Source organism: Ananas comosus, linkage group 4 (genome assembly GCF_001540865.1).
Source record: "Ananas comosus cultivar F153 linkage group 4, ASM154086v1, whole genome shotgun sequence".
Taxonomy (NCBI): domain Eukaryota; kingdom Viridiplantae; phylum Streptophyta; class Magnoliopsida; order Poales; family Bromeliaceae; genus Ananas; species Ananas comosus.
The window spans coordinates 11,374,732-11,389,430 of NC_033624.1; the positions used below are offsets into that span (position 1 = coordinate 11,374,732).

At 29.8% G+C, this 14,699-nt stretch overlaps 1 protein-coding gene across 1 annotated transcript in view; it reads left to right on the plus strand.

Annotated features, from left to right (window-relative positions):
- LOC109709691 (blue copper protein) overlaps nt 14,068–14,699 on the plus strand; it is a 2,954-nt gene continuing 2,322 nt past the window's right edge. The window contains exon 1 of the mRNA XM_020232017.1: nt 14,068–14,167. Coding sequence (XP_020087606.1) covers nt 14,145–14,167 — 23 coding nt within the window. The 5' untranslated portion in view covers nt 14,068–14,144. The remainder of the gene's footprint in view (nt 14,168–14,699) is intronic.

The window sequence follows — 14,699 nt, forward strand, 5'->3', positions numbered from 1 at the left end:
TTAAATTCAACACAATTGATCAATTCAAATTTCAAAAGTACATACAAATTCAAACATTTGACTTGAAAACAGCTTTATTTTGTTGGTAAGAAGCACCTTTTAATTGTACATATTTCTTCTATATGTAAAATCATGGAAAATGCATATGAACTTTTAATTCTAAATTAATAATTACACAGCCATTTTAATTGATTGTATTTTACAAGTAATCTTATAAAGCTTTAAAATATATAAAAATTTATTTCTTCTATTATATTCTTCAGTCATGGTGCTTAAAAAACTAAAATATTTTTTTTTGTGTTTTGAAGTTACATAAAATTATGTGAGGTTGTATAATTAGTAACTTTAATTAATAACAGAGACCTACTGTTCAACTATTTGATAAAATTTAAAAATTGAAGTACCTATTTGTGAAAGTGCTAAGTTCATAGGGTATTTGTGCTTTTTTTCCCTAATATATAAATTACAGATTAATACATCAATGCAAAATGAGGAGGTCATATTCTTAGGCTAATCTATTTGAATTGATGCTAAAAGCATGGATATAATTTTCCAATTTAATTGCATCCTAAAATTTAGTTTCAAATTGGGATTTTGAATTGAAAAAGTTATTTTATTTCGATCATACTGTAAAATATTTTTTTTTTGCAGGGATGTGAAATTAATTATAATTGGAACTAATTGGTGTGTATTAACTTGTTCATGAAACATTTAACATTTAACTGTCTATAAAAATTAGAGCTTTCCTCAAAAGAGAAAGTTTTAAATGTAAATAGTTATTTTTATGAGGACATAAGTAAGAAACCAAATAATCACGGTAAATTATCGCACGAATTAATTAATATAATTTTTTTCCTTTTTATTATTTTTTAGTCACTAATATGGTAAGTAAGATATTTTATGATTTATCTATTATTTATGTAATACATAATGAGCGTGCAAATGTATGAAGACACCTTCAACTATAGAACATTTTGAAATTTGTCCCTCATTTTTATACTTTATGAACATCTCTTTACCTTTAATTTTTTATTAATTAAATCATATTAGTAGTTTTATTTGTTACTAATAAATAATTGTTTAAGTTTTATTTTCTAAAAAAATGTTTAAAATAAATCGATAGAATTTGATGAAATATATAATTTATTTAACTAACAAAATTAGTTAATTCTAAAAGAGTAAAAAAAAAAAAGAGAAAAAAGTGAGGTTTCACTTGGGGAGGGGGCCACATCAAAATACCCTATAGTAGAGGGGTTTTCTCCGAACAATTTTCCTAAAAGCACCGCGCTTCTCGGATGAGATTTGGACGGTCGTGATCACTCGCCGTGTCACGAAGCGTACCTAACACTCTAGCACCGTCCAAGCGGATAAGCGGAGTGGCATTCCCGTTATTTACTGGAAAAATGAGTCCTGATAATAAGAGAGCACGGACACGGCGTATTTTTGCGCGTTGTGAAAAATCGGCGCGAGGAGGCTCAAAAGCTACGGCGATCTAATCGCGGAAAACCACGGGGCCGCGACAGCGGGCCGAGGAGGCGGCGACGCTGCGGTCCGAAAACCGCGGCGCCGTCGCCGCGTGGATTTCCCGATTCTGCGCCCCGCGGTTTCCGGATGCTGCGAGATCCGACCCGCTAATCCTGCAACAGTAGGGATGTCCCTGCGTAGGCATATCCATACCCGAAATTTTATCTAAATTCGAACCCGAACGTGAATGAAGTGGATTTAGCCGATGCTAAACAAAATGGTCTCGGATATGGGTATTAAAAATAAAAATTAAACAGATATGAATTCGGATATGAATTTTAACTGTACCGAACCTAAATTTATTTTATATTATATATAATATGTATATAAAAATTTGATATTATATTTGAATCTGTATTTTAAAATTTTAGATTTAATGTAATATAGTTTGAAATATTGAAAAAAGATATAATTGTTTCAGGTTCGAGTTCGGGTTCAGGTTCAAGTTCGGATTCGAGTTTTTAAAAATTCGCCGTGAATCCAAGCCGTTGACATCCCTAAGCAACCGTGAGTATAAGGAGGCAAACGGTGCGGATCATGATTCTTGAGGCATTTACGGGTTAAAAATTCGAATTGTCAATCCACGCCGCCAAATTTGATCTACGTTATTTGGACATATTAAACTTTAAATTTCGTAATTTTATGATATCATTTGCAGTGTGCTGGGTCGTCTAAAAATTAAATAATTTTTAACGGCTAATATAAAGTGAACTTGAGATTACGAGGCAAATAGTATCGTAACATCGTAAAATTTGAAATATAAGAATGTTTAAATAGGTTAGATTAAGTTTAGCAGTATGGATTGTCTACTCGGACTTTCATCGCCGGAACGACCTAGAAGCACTCCCCTTAATGCTTTCAGAAATACATGTATACGTAATCCAAACTTGTGTGCTTTCGGGAGCACATGAATAGCGCACGCTTTTCCAAAATTTAATTTTTGAATCTATAATGGTGTCGCCACAAAATACTAAATCCTAAACAGTGAAAAAGTTGGGAGCGGAGTTTATTTTTCTAAAAAAATGAATGAAATGGATAGCTCATTATCTTTCTCTTTTTCCAAAAAAAAAAATGTGGAGACCTCCCGAACTTTTTTTATTTTTTTTTGCAAATATGGGCCTGTAGGTTTAATTTTAGTAAAGAGACACGTTAAACTTTGTCAAATAGTTCAACAGGCCCCTCTCGTGGATATAATTCTATCCGACCTAAGAATGTAAAGAAATCTATTTTTTTCTTTCACTTTTGATAAGTAAGCATGATAAACGAAGAATAAGTTGAACCAAACTTCAACTTTTTTAGTTTTCTTATGTGTTAAAATACAAAAAATTATCTATCGAATTATTTGATCAATTAACTTTACGATATCTCTTTGTCAAAATTAAAAGATCAAGCACCTATTTAAAAATGAACTAAAGTTTAGAAGGGCTCCATACATTTTAACCAAAAAAAAAAAAAAAAAGCACCCTAAATAAACAAGCAATGCTACCTACACACTCTTAGATTAAAGAGTAAAACTTACAACTCGCTCATCCAAAAGCCGTTTTTTTCCTACTAGTTTTTCTCCTACTAGTCTTATCAAACCATTCTTTTTTTTTTTTACTGAAAATTATTTGGGCTTTTGTGAACTTAAGATTATGTGTTGTAAGATTTATACCTATATATAAATGTACATGTAGCATTTTCCTAATCATAATTATCATTTTCTTTATAGCATATATTTTAAATAAATTTTTGCAAAAAAAATGTATAAAGATTTTATGAACTTTAGCTCTTTTAATTGCAAATGGGCGTTTGAACATTTAATTTTAACAATTAGATCTCCTAAACTTTATTAAATATTTTAATAGATCCCTTTCTGTAATCAAAGTTTCTAAGTATACAACCATTTTGATCTAATGACATACACATGGTTTTATAAGATTATAGAATATGAAGAACTATAATATTTTTTCTCTTACAATTTTAATAATTAAGTATGAGAATTGAAGAATAAAGTGAACTTACATTTTATTTTTATTTTTCTATATTTAGAATAGAAAAAATATATTGCTTCGTGATTAAATCTTTATAAGATTATATGCAAAATATTCGACTAAAAATAATTAGCGTAGCTGACTAAGAACTTGATGAGTTATGCACGAGGATCCAAGTTCGGAGTCTAACTACTTTGCACTTCTAACCCAGTTCCTTTTTTGAGAAAGAATTGGACTAATTTGATAAAGTTTATATATTAGGGAAGAGTCTAATTACTAAAACTAATAGCTTAGGAACCAAATTGCAAAAATTATATAGTTCAAGGGGTCTCTATTCATATTTCCCTACTTTATTTCTGTTAAATTATTTTCGTACTTTTGGTAAAGGTGTAGCTTGGAAGTACCATGAAGAAGAGATAGAAATAATAATAAAAAACTATTATGAAACAGAAAAAAATTAAAAAAATAAATTACTATAATTTTGGTAAAAAAAATTTAAAAATTAAGGGTAATAATTTGTTCACTCTCTTATCTACTAATGTGGAACATTTTAGCATAATAAATTTTAAAAATTAGAATAACTATGGTTTCCAAGTTATTGACTTTTTTATTAAGAACTTATTTTGGCATAAAATTTAAGCAAACGAAAATAAATAAAATATATATTTTTTATATTTTTTTATTGTATATATATATATATATATTTTGTAATTTTTTTATAAACCGTGATTACAAAAAAGAAAAAAGAAAAAATTGAAACTCAGTCAAATTTAAAATTTTTCCACAGGAAAATCGATGTCGTTACGGCAGAGAATAATTAAGGGAAAAGGAAAAATACACGTGGAGAAAAGAATTTGGACACGTGGATTGCTCGGGAATCGTGAAGGGAGACGCTTCCACCTGGTGCCACGTGTAATGTTCGATAGTGGGGCGGGCTTGGCCCCACACTCGGAGGTGCCATCCGAATCCGATGTCTCCTGTTCTTATCCGAAGGGAATAATAACCACCACCACCCTCCACTTTCCTTAATTACAGCAAAAGGAAACTTTAGTACCTAAAATAGTTTAAAGTATATTACTTTTCTACCTTATTGGGTTTTTTTTTTTTTTTGTTATCCCTTTCACTAATTATTTTTCTAAAATGAGTAACAAAGTTTAAATTAAAAGATACTAAAATAAATATTCAATAAACTATAGATGGGGTATCTGAAGTTTTTTGTATATGAATTAACGAAAAATTAATGAAGTGGCTGACGAAAAGAAAAAAAAAAAAATCTCGGGATACTAAATTGATACACTTTAAAATGCAGGATACTGAAGTGAAAAACTGCGAAGCCATAAGGGATGGTATTTGAAGTTTACGTAAAAAAATATATATTACGTATACTCTAAAACAAATAAATAAAAAATTTAAAATAAAATCCTTTTTATACATCGAAAATTACATCAATTATTATTCTGTACTTTATTACTATTTATTAAAAATAATAAATTAGGTTGTAAAATTCTACTAGAATAAATTCACCTGCCACAGTGTTCTACATCTCAGCATATATCTAATATTCAACTCAAAAAAAATATTAAAAAAATTAAATAAAGTATATCTCCTATTTTGCAGATATTATTAAAGTTAATAGTTTATTTAGCAATTTTTTCAATTTATATGATTCTAATATATTACTTATAGATAACTTTATCTGTAACTTATTTTCACAAAGTTTTATAGCTGATCCCGACAATCGTACCAAATAGTTGGATGTATTTAAGATAATGACAAAATGTAGATGGTAATTGCTATGATTTATTTTGCAGAGCTATAACTAAGACGAGCGCTAAAGTGCAGTGAAACTTTTTATAATTTAGCCAAAAAAAAAGTAAAATTTAATATGCCCCTATGTGATATAGCTTATTCCTGCGTTACCATACTATGATTAAAAAAAAAATGTATTTAAATATCCTATGGTTTAGCTATTTATTTTTCACTTTGCTATGTGGTGGTTCAAAAATTACACTTAACTACTCTATGATTATAAAAAAAATTCACTTTATTACCCTGTTTGATAGTAGATTTTTTTGATAAAATAAAGATAAAATCGTAGAATAGTTAAGTACAAAAGAGCTGAGTGATTAAAAATATTTTACTTGAGTATAAATTTTTTAAACCACATAATTGTAAAGTGAAAATAAGCTAAATCAGTGGGTGAGCTTTGAAAAATGATCCACTGTGGAACTGGAAAGCTACGTATATTAAGATTCATACAATTTTTGTTATCTTTGTTATCTAATCTAATATACTATCTATATTTCTTTTCCTACCAATAATTTTTAAACTACTTAATATTTAAATAATGCATTTTAATCGACAATTTATTTTTTTTCGTTTTTATTCTCAGCCGTCGGATTAAGAACATTTGATGATGAAGCTTTGAGATTTGTAACACGTTGAATTAGTAAGGAGTTTGAACAATGCCAACTACTTCGATAATTAACATTATTGTACTAATTGTTATAGTACATGCATGTGTAGAGAGTAGTAGGAAGGTTCCCTGAGCTACTCCATATATATATATAGAGAAAAATAATTATAACAATATTATATATAAATATATATGTATATATATTCGAGTTGATCCAACTAATTAAATTATCCATCAGAATTTAAATCATTCATCACCATTAAAATAAAGAGAAAACTTCAAATATCACTCCTATGGTTTCACACTTTCTCACTTTAGTACCGTATAATTTAAAGTGTATTAATTTAGTGTCCCATGATTTCATTTTTATTATTTTATTATCGATTTCACTAATTATTTTTTATTAAATCAGTGACAAAGTTAAAACTAATTAAAGAATGCTAAAGTGATTATTCGATAAACCTAGATAGAGTATCTGAAGTTTTTTGTATATAATTTAACGAAATGTTAACGGAGAAATTGACGAAAAAATAAAAATAAAGACACATGACACTAACTTGATACTCTTTAAATCACAAGATACTAAAGTAAGAAAGGACGAAACCACAAGGGTGGTATATGAAGTTTACCTAAAATAAATAAGTAAATAAATATAGCGCATCAGCTTGTTGCTATTATTTTTTTAAAATAATTAATGTATCTTTTCAAATCTCTAGATAGTATAATACAATCAAACCCTACCGTACAAAGAGTTATTAAAAATTTACATTTTTCAATAAGGTTTGTGGTTACCATATGTCTCCACTACGTTTCGTGTTTTTGCGAACGAAAAAATCTAAAATATGATGATTCTGTAATTTATTTTTTATTTTCAGTAATGCATGACTTAGCCCCAATAATGAAAAACTTGTTCAATCCAAATTTCTGGCTCAAAATGCTTAAATCTAAATTCCTTATGAATTTACTTCAGTGCCTTATCATTTGAATACCATTGATTTCGAGTTTTTTTTTTTCTTTTTTTTTTGTGAGATAGGTAGCACGCTACCCGCTTCGTTTATTTTATTTAGAAATAAACTTAGCTGGAAGGATTTCGAGTTTTCAACTTAGAAAGACAACGTTAATACTATCATTTGTAGATAAGAAGCAAGGAGTAACTTTCATGGGCCGGGCCGGGGCGGGCAATGATTAGAAATGGGCCCTTTGAGGCCCAATAACTAGACCTCAATCGCAAGTCCAACTCGGTCTAAAGAACATATCATTCCTGTAGCATCATCTACGTCTACTTACACTCCATTTGATATCCAGACCACTACTGAACGGAAAAAAAGGTTAGAATGAATGTATAGAAATCGCAGAGATTATAACTTAATTAACAGATTGTGATATGAGCGATGCGATGTTACAAATGAAAAACAATGAAATTATGTTTGGATTAGAGTAAGCTTAAACGTAAGAAGTGAAGTTGCGGTGTAAGTGATCACTTTCAATATTTGTTTCGATATAAATGTCTAAAACTACCGTAAGTGAAGCTACATTGTTTTGCTGATCACTTTTCCGACTCTTGACTTTGCCTCAGGTAGGAGCAAAGGTGACTTCCTTCACTCCGTACTTTTCATAAAGCGAAAAGTAAAATATTATCTATCTTAAATTAGCTGTCTATAACTTATCCAAATATTTTAAAAAATAGTAAAAATGAATGATTTATAGTTTTCAAATATACCCCGATTAAAGATACCCTAATTCACCCTTTTATTTACAAAATTATGTAGCACATCACAGGAGTTGAGCTTGAGTGTCTTTAGAAGAGGCTTCTATGCTTTCGAGTTCTTTTTGATGATGAGATTTCTAAACTGACGATCGACTTCATTGGATTTGATGTAGAATATTTAAACTATTTAGATATCAAATTTCATAATTTTTCGATATTATTTACTTAGTGACCGAAAGAACCCAAAAAAAAGAGCTGAAAATAAAATTATCACAAAAAGTAATGTTATAACTAAAGTTTTAGATCAAAGCTGTTGATCTTGCTTTAGATAGTGTAAGTTTCTTTTTATCAATATTAAACTATTAAATTTGCAAATGATTTACATCATTCATTAAAATTACTAATTTCAAGCCCTTTCAATCACAAGATAAACAGTATTAAAAAAATTTAAAAATTTATTTTTTAAAATATTTCAAGTAGGGGCGTTTGGATTGACGTATTTGTAGATTCAACGTAAGTCAAGTGTAGTAGTGTTTGAGTTTCCCTGAAGTGTGATTATTTTTTTGTTGTTTGTTTTGACGTAACTCGTACCGCCTGAAAGTTAAATTCAATCACTTCTATTGTTTGTTTTGATGTAACTTAGTGCTGGTAAAATTAGTTTTTTGAGTTCCGTTGTTTGTTTTGATGTAAGTAAGTGGATCTCATTATCTCCTAAATATAGTAGTAAATTTACCACTATAAAATTTAATCTATTATATAATTAATTTTTTTATTATTATTTAAAGATAATTCTAATTTATTATAAATAAGGTAATTCTAACCCATTATAAAGGAAGTAGAGTTTAGGTTTTACTGTTTAATAAATTTTTTAGAGGAGGTTGAGTGTAGTGAAAGTCGAGTTCGGCACTTTAGAGGAGGAAGTCGAGAGTAGATGAAGTGGAGCTCTAACGTAACTTGAGTTATATTATATTTTTCATTTACATCAAAACAAATAACGGAAGTGATGGAACTTGAGTTCCATCACTCCACTTACACCAAAACAAACGGGCCCGTGGAACCTAACAATTGAAAATAATTCGAAAGTACGAAAGTTTTCATACTTCTGAAAGCACTCCAGCTGGATGTGGGTGGAACTCCACATCTTAGAATAATAATGTGTTGTTGCAACGATTGTGGTTGCCATTACATATATATTACAAAAGGAGAGTAAGCTATAATCTTACTTGAGCAGATGAAATACACAGAGAATGAGCATCTTGGAGATGCAGCAACAACAAAAGCTATAAATATACAACAGGGCTCGACTCCACTTATATTGCTCTTTACCTAAAAATTTGTACACGTGTGGCGTTTTGATTAGTTGAGTGCACGAATTGCGTAATGGGGTTTGTAGCGGATCCGCTGATGGAGACATTGCACCAGCGTCGAGTGTGATTTGAAGAGGAGAGTGCCAATCATACAGCTATCATCACATGATCGATCTCTTATACGCGATGCTTGTTTGGGCATTATACTATGAACCCGGTGCATCATTACGACTCGTGCACCGAAATAAATACTTCATAGTGAATGTGGTAAAAAAAATAGATGCTGCCTAGATAAGGATTAGGGCCGTCAACGAGTTTGAACATGAGCAGGTCAGTTTCCGAACACAAGCTGTTTTCGAACAGCAAGTTAAATTGTGAGTTCTACTATTGAGTGAAATGCTGAAAGAAAATTAAAAAATTAGAATCTATATCTAATAATTTAAAACTCATAAAATATAGATTTTTTTTACATTTGGGCGGACCTAAAATTTAAATAATAAAAATTTCTAACATATATGTAAAAATTTCTAACACATATATATATATACGCCATGGCTACTATACTATTATGAGTATTGGAGCTCTCATACTCATAAGTTGTTTTCAATGATGGAGCTTTCGAATCAACGATCCACTCCGTTAAATATGATCTAGAGTATTTGAAACTTCTAGAAAATATTTGAAACTTCTAGAAAATAAATTTCGTAAATTTTCGAAATCATAATAAAGTCCATCAAGTGAGCATAAAATGAACAGTCAAAATCGAACGACGTCCTAAAAAAGGATGATCGGATCCTTCAATTCAAGATCGGAGTTATTGATATTTATCTATGTAGTGAATAGAATTTTCTATCAAAAATTTAATAAATTTCGATTCTTTTACACTGTAAAACTAGCAAGTATCCCATACCGGCCGTTAAAAATTGTCAAATTTGTGACCTCTTGATCGTAAGGTAAATGATGTCGAAAAATTATAAAATTTGATTTCTATAAGTTTTAAATGCTATAAATAACGTTTAACGGTGTGGATCGTCAATTCGGAAGCTCTATCATTGAAAATAACTTATGAGTACGAGGGCGATCGTACTCATAATAGTATAGTAGCCGGACCCATATATATAAATAATATATATATATAATTGAGTTAGAATACTCTCAAAAGCACCAACCCTTTGGTACTTTTGAGTTTCTAGCCCTTGGATCTACTTCTTGATTACTAATAACCTTTGGATCAAACACTATTCCACTTATTACCATCTACCATCATCATCTCAACCCTACATCTTTTCATCCAATGGCTAAAAACTCAAAAACACCAATCCCTTAGTGCTCAAAAGTATTCTAGCTCAACACACTCTCTCTCTCTCTCTCTCTCTCTCTCTCTCTCTATATATATATAGAGAGAGAGAGAGAGAGAGAGAGACCCTATGCTTTTAAAAGTATCAAGTTATTGATGCTTGTGAATTTTTAGCCTTTTGCTGAAGATTTAGAGGGTTTAGGATGATAGCAGCACCCTATGGTTGAGTGGGTAGTTGGTGGAATAGTATAATCTAAGAGATGAAATTGGTCAATAAAATAGGTCAAACGGTGAAAACTTACTAACACCAAGTGCTTGGTGTTTTTAAAAGCATCATAGCTGGACTATATATATGCGTGTATGTGTGTGTATTCAAGCTATATCGAGCCGAACACGAGGGAGCTAACCATATTGTTCGGCTTATTAAAATTTCAACATGATCAAATTCAACTTATATTCAACTCGTTTATTAAATGGCTGATTGATCTCGAGTTCATTACGAGCCGAAAACGTGCTGACTCGAAATAAGCTCAAGATTGATTGTTTGTTTAATAAACGAGCAGAGCATAAGAATTTTTCAGCTCGAAATCATAATAAGCCGAATACGAGTTGAGATCAGCTCGCTCGTTTTCGAGCTATATCGAACCAAACACGATCGAGATGGCCGCAACTCATGTTCAGCTTGAAAATTTCGAACTAAAAAATTCAGCTTGTATTCGGTTTGTTTATTAAATGAGCAATTGATCTCGAACTCATTCCGAGATGAACACGAGTTGGCTCGCGAACAACAAGCTTGATAGCTAGCCCGCCCTAATAAGGATTGGATAAAAGGAGTAGGAAAATTTTGTTTTATTTAATGTATTTGATAGGGTTTTTGAGTTCTGGTGTACGGTGCACCAGGTGCATGACATAATTTTCCCCTAAGAAGTTGCACCGACGCCACCGTTTGATGCCACTATCGCATTGATGTTGTTTATTAAAATGTGTCGATACCATTGCATATAACTAAACAAATGCCCATGACATTCAACAAATCCACGATTTTGCCACTCTATGTTTCTAATTTTATTTGGATCGTATCTCACTCACATGTGGTGCATTTTTTCATTACTTACGCGCTGATAAGACATATTTTAATTCGAAAATTTATTCTTCAATATTTTATATGGATCAATCATGATTATTTATACATTTTTCTATACATTTATGTATTATATATATATATATATATATATATATATATATATATATATATATATATATATATATATATATATATATATATATATATATATATAAAACTCAAATTATACAGTGCATGTATACTTGACCAGGTGCAATTGATGTATATTCTGTACTAATTAATATTAGAAAAATCTCTATCCATTTAATAAGTAATTTTTGGGGAGAGAATTTTTGGGGAGAGTGTCTTGAGGATGTTAGAAGTGTGGAAGGAGTTGAATATGAAGTCAAAATCAAGAATCTAACTTTTCAATTTGACATGCACATACTTACAAAAATCATTGAAAAAAGTAGGTGCTAAGGACAAAAATGTAGCTACATATTTTCCCCCCCATAAAGGCAATTATTAGACAAGAGAGAATTCATGATAGTCGCCTCTCATGTAGAAAAAGATGTGTCACGATTCTAGGCTTCTAGCTCCACATTGAAAATGCTAGAATATTAAGAAAATACTTCAAATATCATTCATATGGTTTCGCTCTCTTTCACTTTGATACTCTATGGTTTAAAGTGTATTAATTGAGTATCTTGTGGTTTCGCATTTTCTCACTTTAATACCCCGTAGTTTAAAGTGCATCAATTTAGTACCCTGTGGTTTCATTTTTCTCTTTTCGTCGGCTGCTCTGTTAATATTTCGTTAAATTATATACAAAAAATTTCAGATACCCTACCTAGTTTTATCGAATATTTACTCTAGTACCTTTTAGTTTTAACTTTGTCATTGATTTTTTTTCCTCCGTTAATATTTCGTTAAATTATATACAAAAAAAACTTCATATACCCTATCTAAGTTTATCGAATATTCATTTTAATACTCTTTAATTTTAACTTTATCACTGATTTAACGAAAAGAATTAGTGAAATGAATAATAAAAAGAGAAAAATAAAACCACAGGGTGCTAAAGTGAGAAAGTGCAAAATTATAGGGACTAACTTGATACACTTTAAATCACAGGATACTAAAATAAAAAAGTGTAAAACCACAAGAACTGTATTTGAAGTTTACCCAAATATTAATGACCGTCCCAGTAGTACTATTTCATGAGTACACAAAAAATTCCCTTTTTAATAGAAGAATTTTATAGATCATACTTAAGTCCTTCTCCAAATTATTTTTTTTAAAAAAAAGGCCAACTTTTTGAATTTATCAGAATCCTATAAGGAGCTTAATTCCCATCGTAATTTTCGCTCATTTGCACTATTATTCTGATAATATTATAAAAACAAATGAAATGGATGATTATATCATATTCTTGAAATTTGCGGTGGAGCTGCACAAAGTGCGAACTCCAGTAATTCTCNAGGAGTAAAAAGATATCCGAGAATTTTATTTCCATTCATCCTATTACTAAGAATGTAGTATTTCGATGTTTGATTCGTACGGTCATATTATTTAGTCATATTATTTAAGATTACGAAAAATATACAATTTATTTATTTATTTAATCTTAAATAATACTATAAAAAATTTCAACATCTTTTTAGAAAAAAGAGAGAATATATAAGTTAGAAAGAGAAAGCATAATTAAAGAAATAGAAAGAGAAATAGAGTACAGGGTAGAAAGAATGAGAGGGTTGAGATTTTAGAAAAAGAGTGGAAAAAATAGCTTAATTTAGAGAAAGAAAAAAAGTTGAAGTTTTTTTAAAAAAAGATAAGTTTAGAGAGAGATATGAGGTTAGAGTGTAAAGAAAAATAATACCAACTAGCCGATGGGTGGAAAGAAAAAAAGAGATTAGACATATTATAATTACTCCAATCCATTAATATAAGGATACCCACCCTCCCTCAAAAGAATAAGATTAGTACTTTGGAATGCATCTCATTCCCTAGTAAATCTAGTATTACCAACTAGATTACTTAGTCGTTTAGCCAAACACCGGCATATTTTTTTATTCCTATTGGATTACTAGGAATCTTAAAAAGATAGCGCGAACCAAACGCACCCTAAAAGTAAAAGACTAATGCTATGTATCAACTAGTTATCTTAAACAACAGGCATGATACACTTTAAGATTTTCTGACGTTTATTTAATGTTCGATATTTTTTTCACTTTCTATTATCATATATTATGATTCTCAGTCTCATTTACTCTTAGATAATACAAATAATCTAAGGCTAAATTATACATTCATTTTTTTATTTTTTTTTCCGACTTTAAAAAATCTATATTTTATCCTTTTAAAATTTTAAAAATATTTTAAGATGGTACAATCTTAATGGAGAGAGCAAAATAATCAAATTGACGTTACTTTTCTATAAAATAAAAATAATTTTTTAATATATTTTTATTATTTTAAAGAATATTTTAGAAAAAACGATAAGAAATGGACGGAACAATAATAAAATCCTAACGGAACAGTTTAAATATAATAATTTAAAATATTGACAGGGTAAAATGTAGATTTTGAAAGTCACGAGTAAGAGTGAAAGTATTTACTTTTCTCCAATTTTGGTTGCTTTAGTTAACCCAATGGCATTTTTGTAAAATAGAGCAACTCCAAGCCCTCTTCTGCCACCCTTCACAAAATCTCCCCCACTCCGCACTTTTCCCTTTACTCTTTTTTTTTCTTTCTTTTTCCTACAACTCAACACCCATAAATTAAAACCAAAAGAAAACAAACTCCAAAATCCCTTCACCACAGATCCCAAGAAGAGAAAGAAAAGAAAAGAAAAGAATGGAGCAGAGAAGCACCTGCAGGAGAGCTAAGCTTCCATTCTCAGAAAACAGCTTCAGCTTCNCAGTATGGCATTTAAGTGTTCCCTATATATTTCTATTCTTTTCTACAAGGATTTCCTATTTATGGAGATTATAATATGATTACGTGCCGTATAAATGAGAAACTTTTCTTTTCCTCATAAAATCCTATTTATGGAGATTATAATATGATTACGTGCCGTATAAATGAGAAACTTTTCGTTTCCTCATTGGAAGATTTCAACTTAGATGATGTATTGTTACATTTATTTTGCCACATTCTTGACAAGGTCTATCCTAATACAATCTCTTGATGAGAGGATATCTTTTAAGGTGCGTTTGGTTCGCACTATGAAAGATTACTAGGAGTAAAAAGATATCTAAGAATCTTATTCATATTGATCCTATTACTAAGAATAGTATTTCGGTGTTTGGTCGTACGGTCATATTATTTAGTCATATTATTTAAGATTACGAAAAATATACAATCAATTAATTAATTAATTTAATTAATTTTAAATAATACTATAAAAAA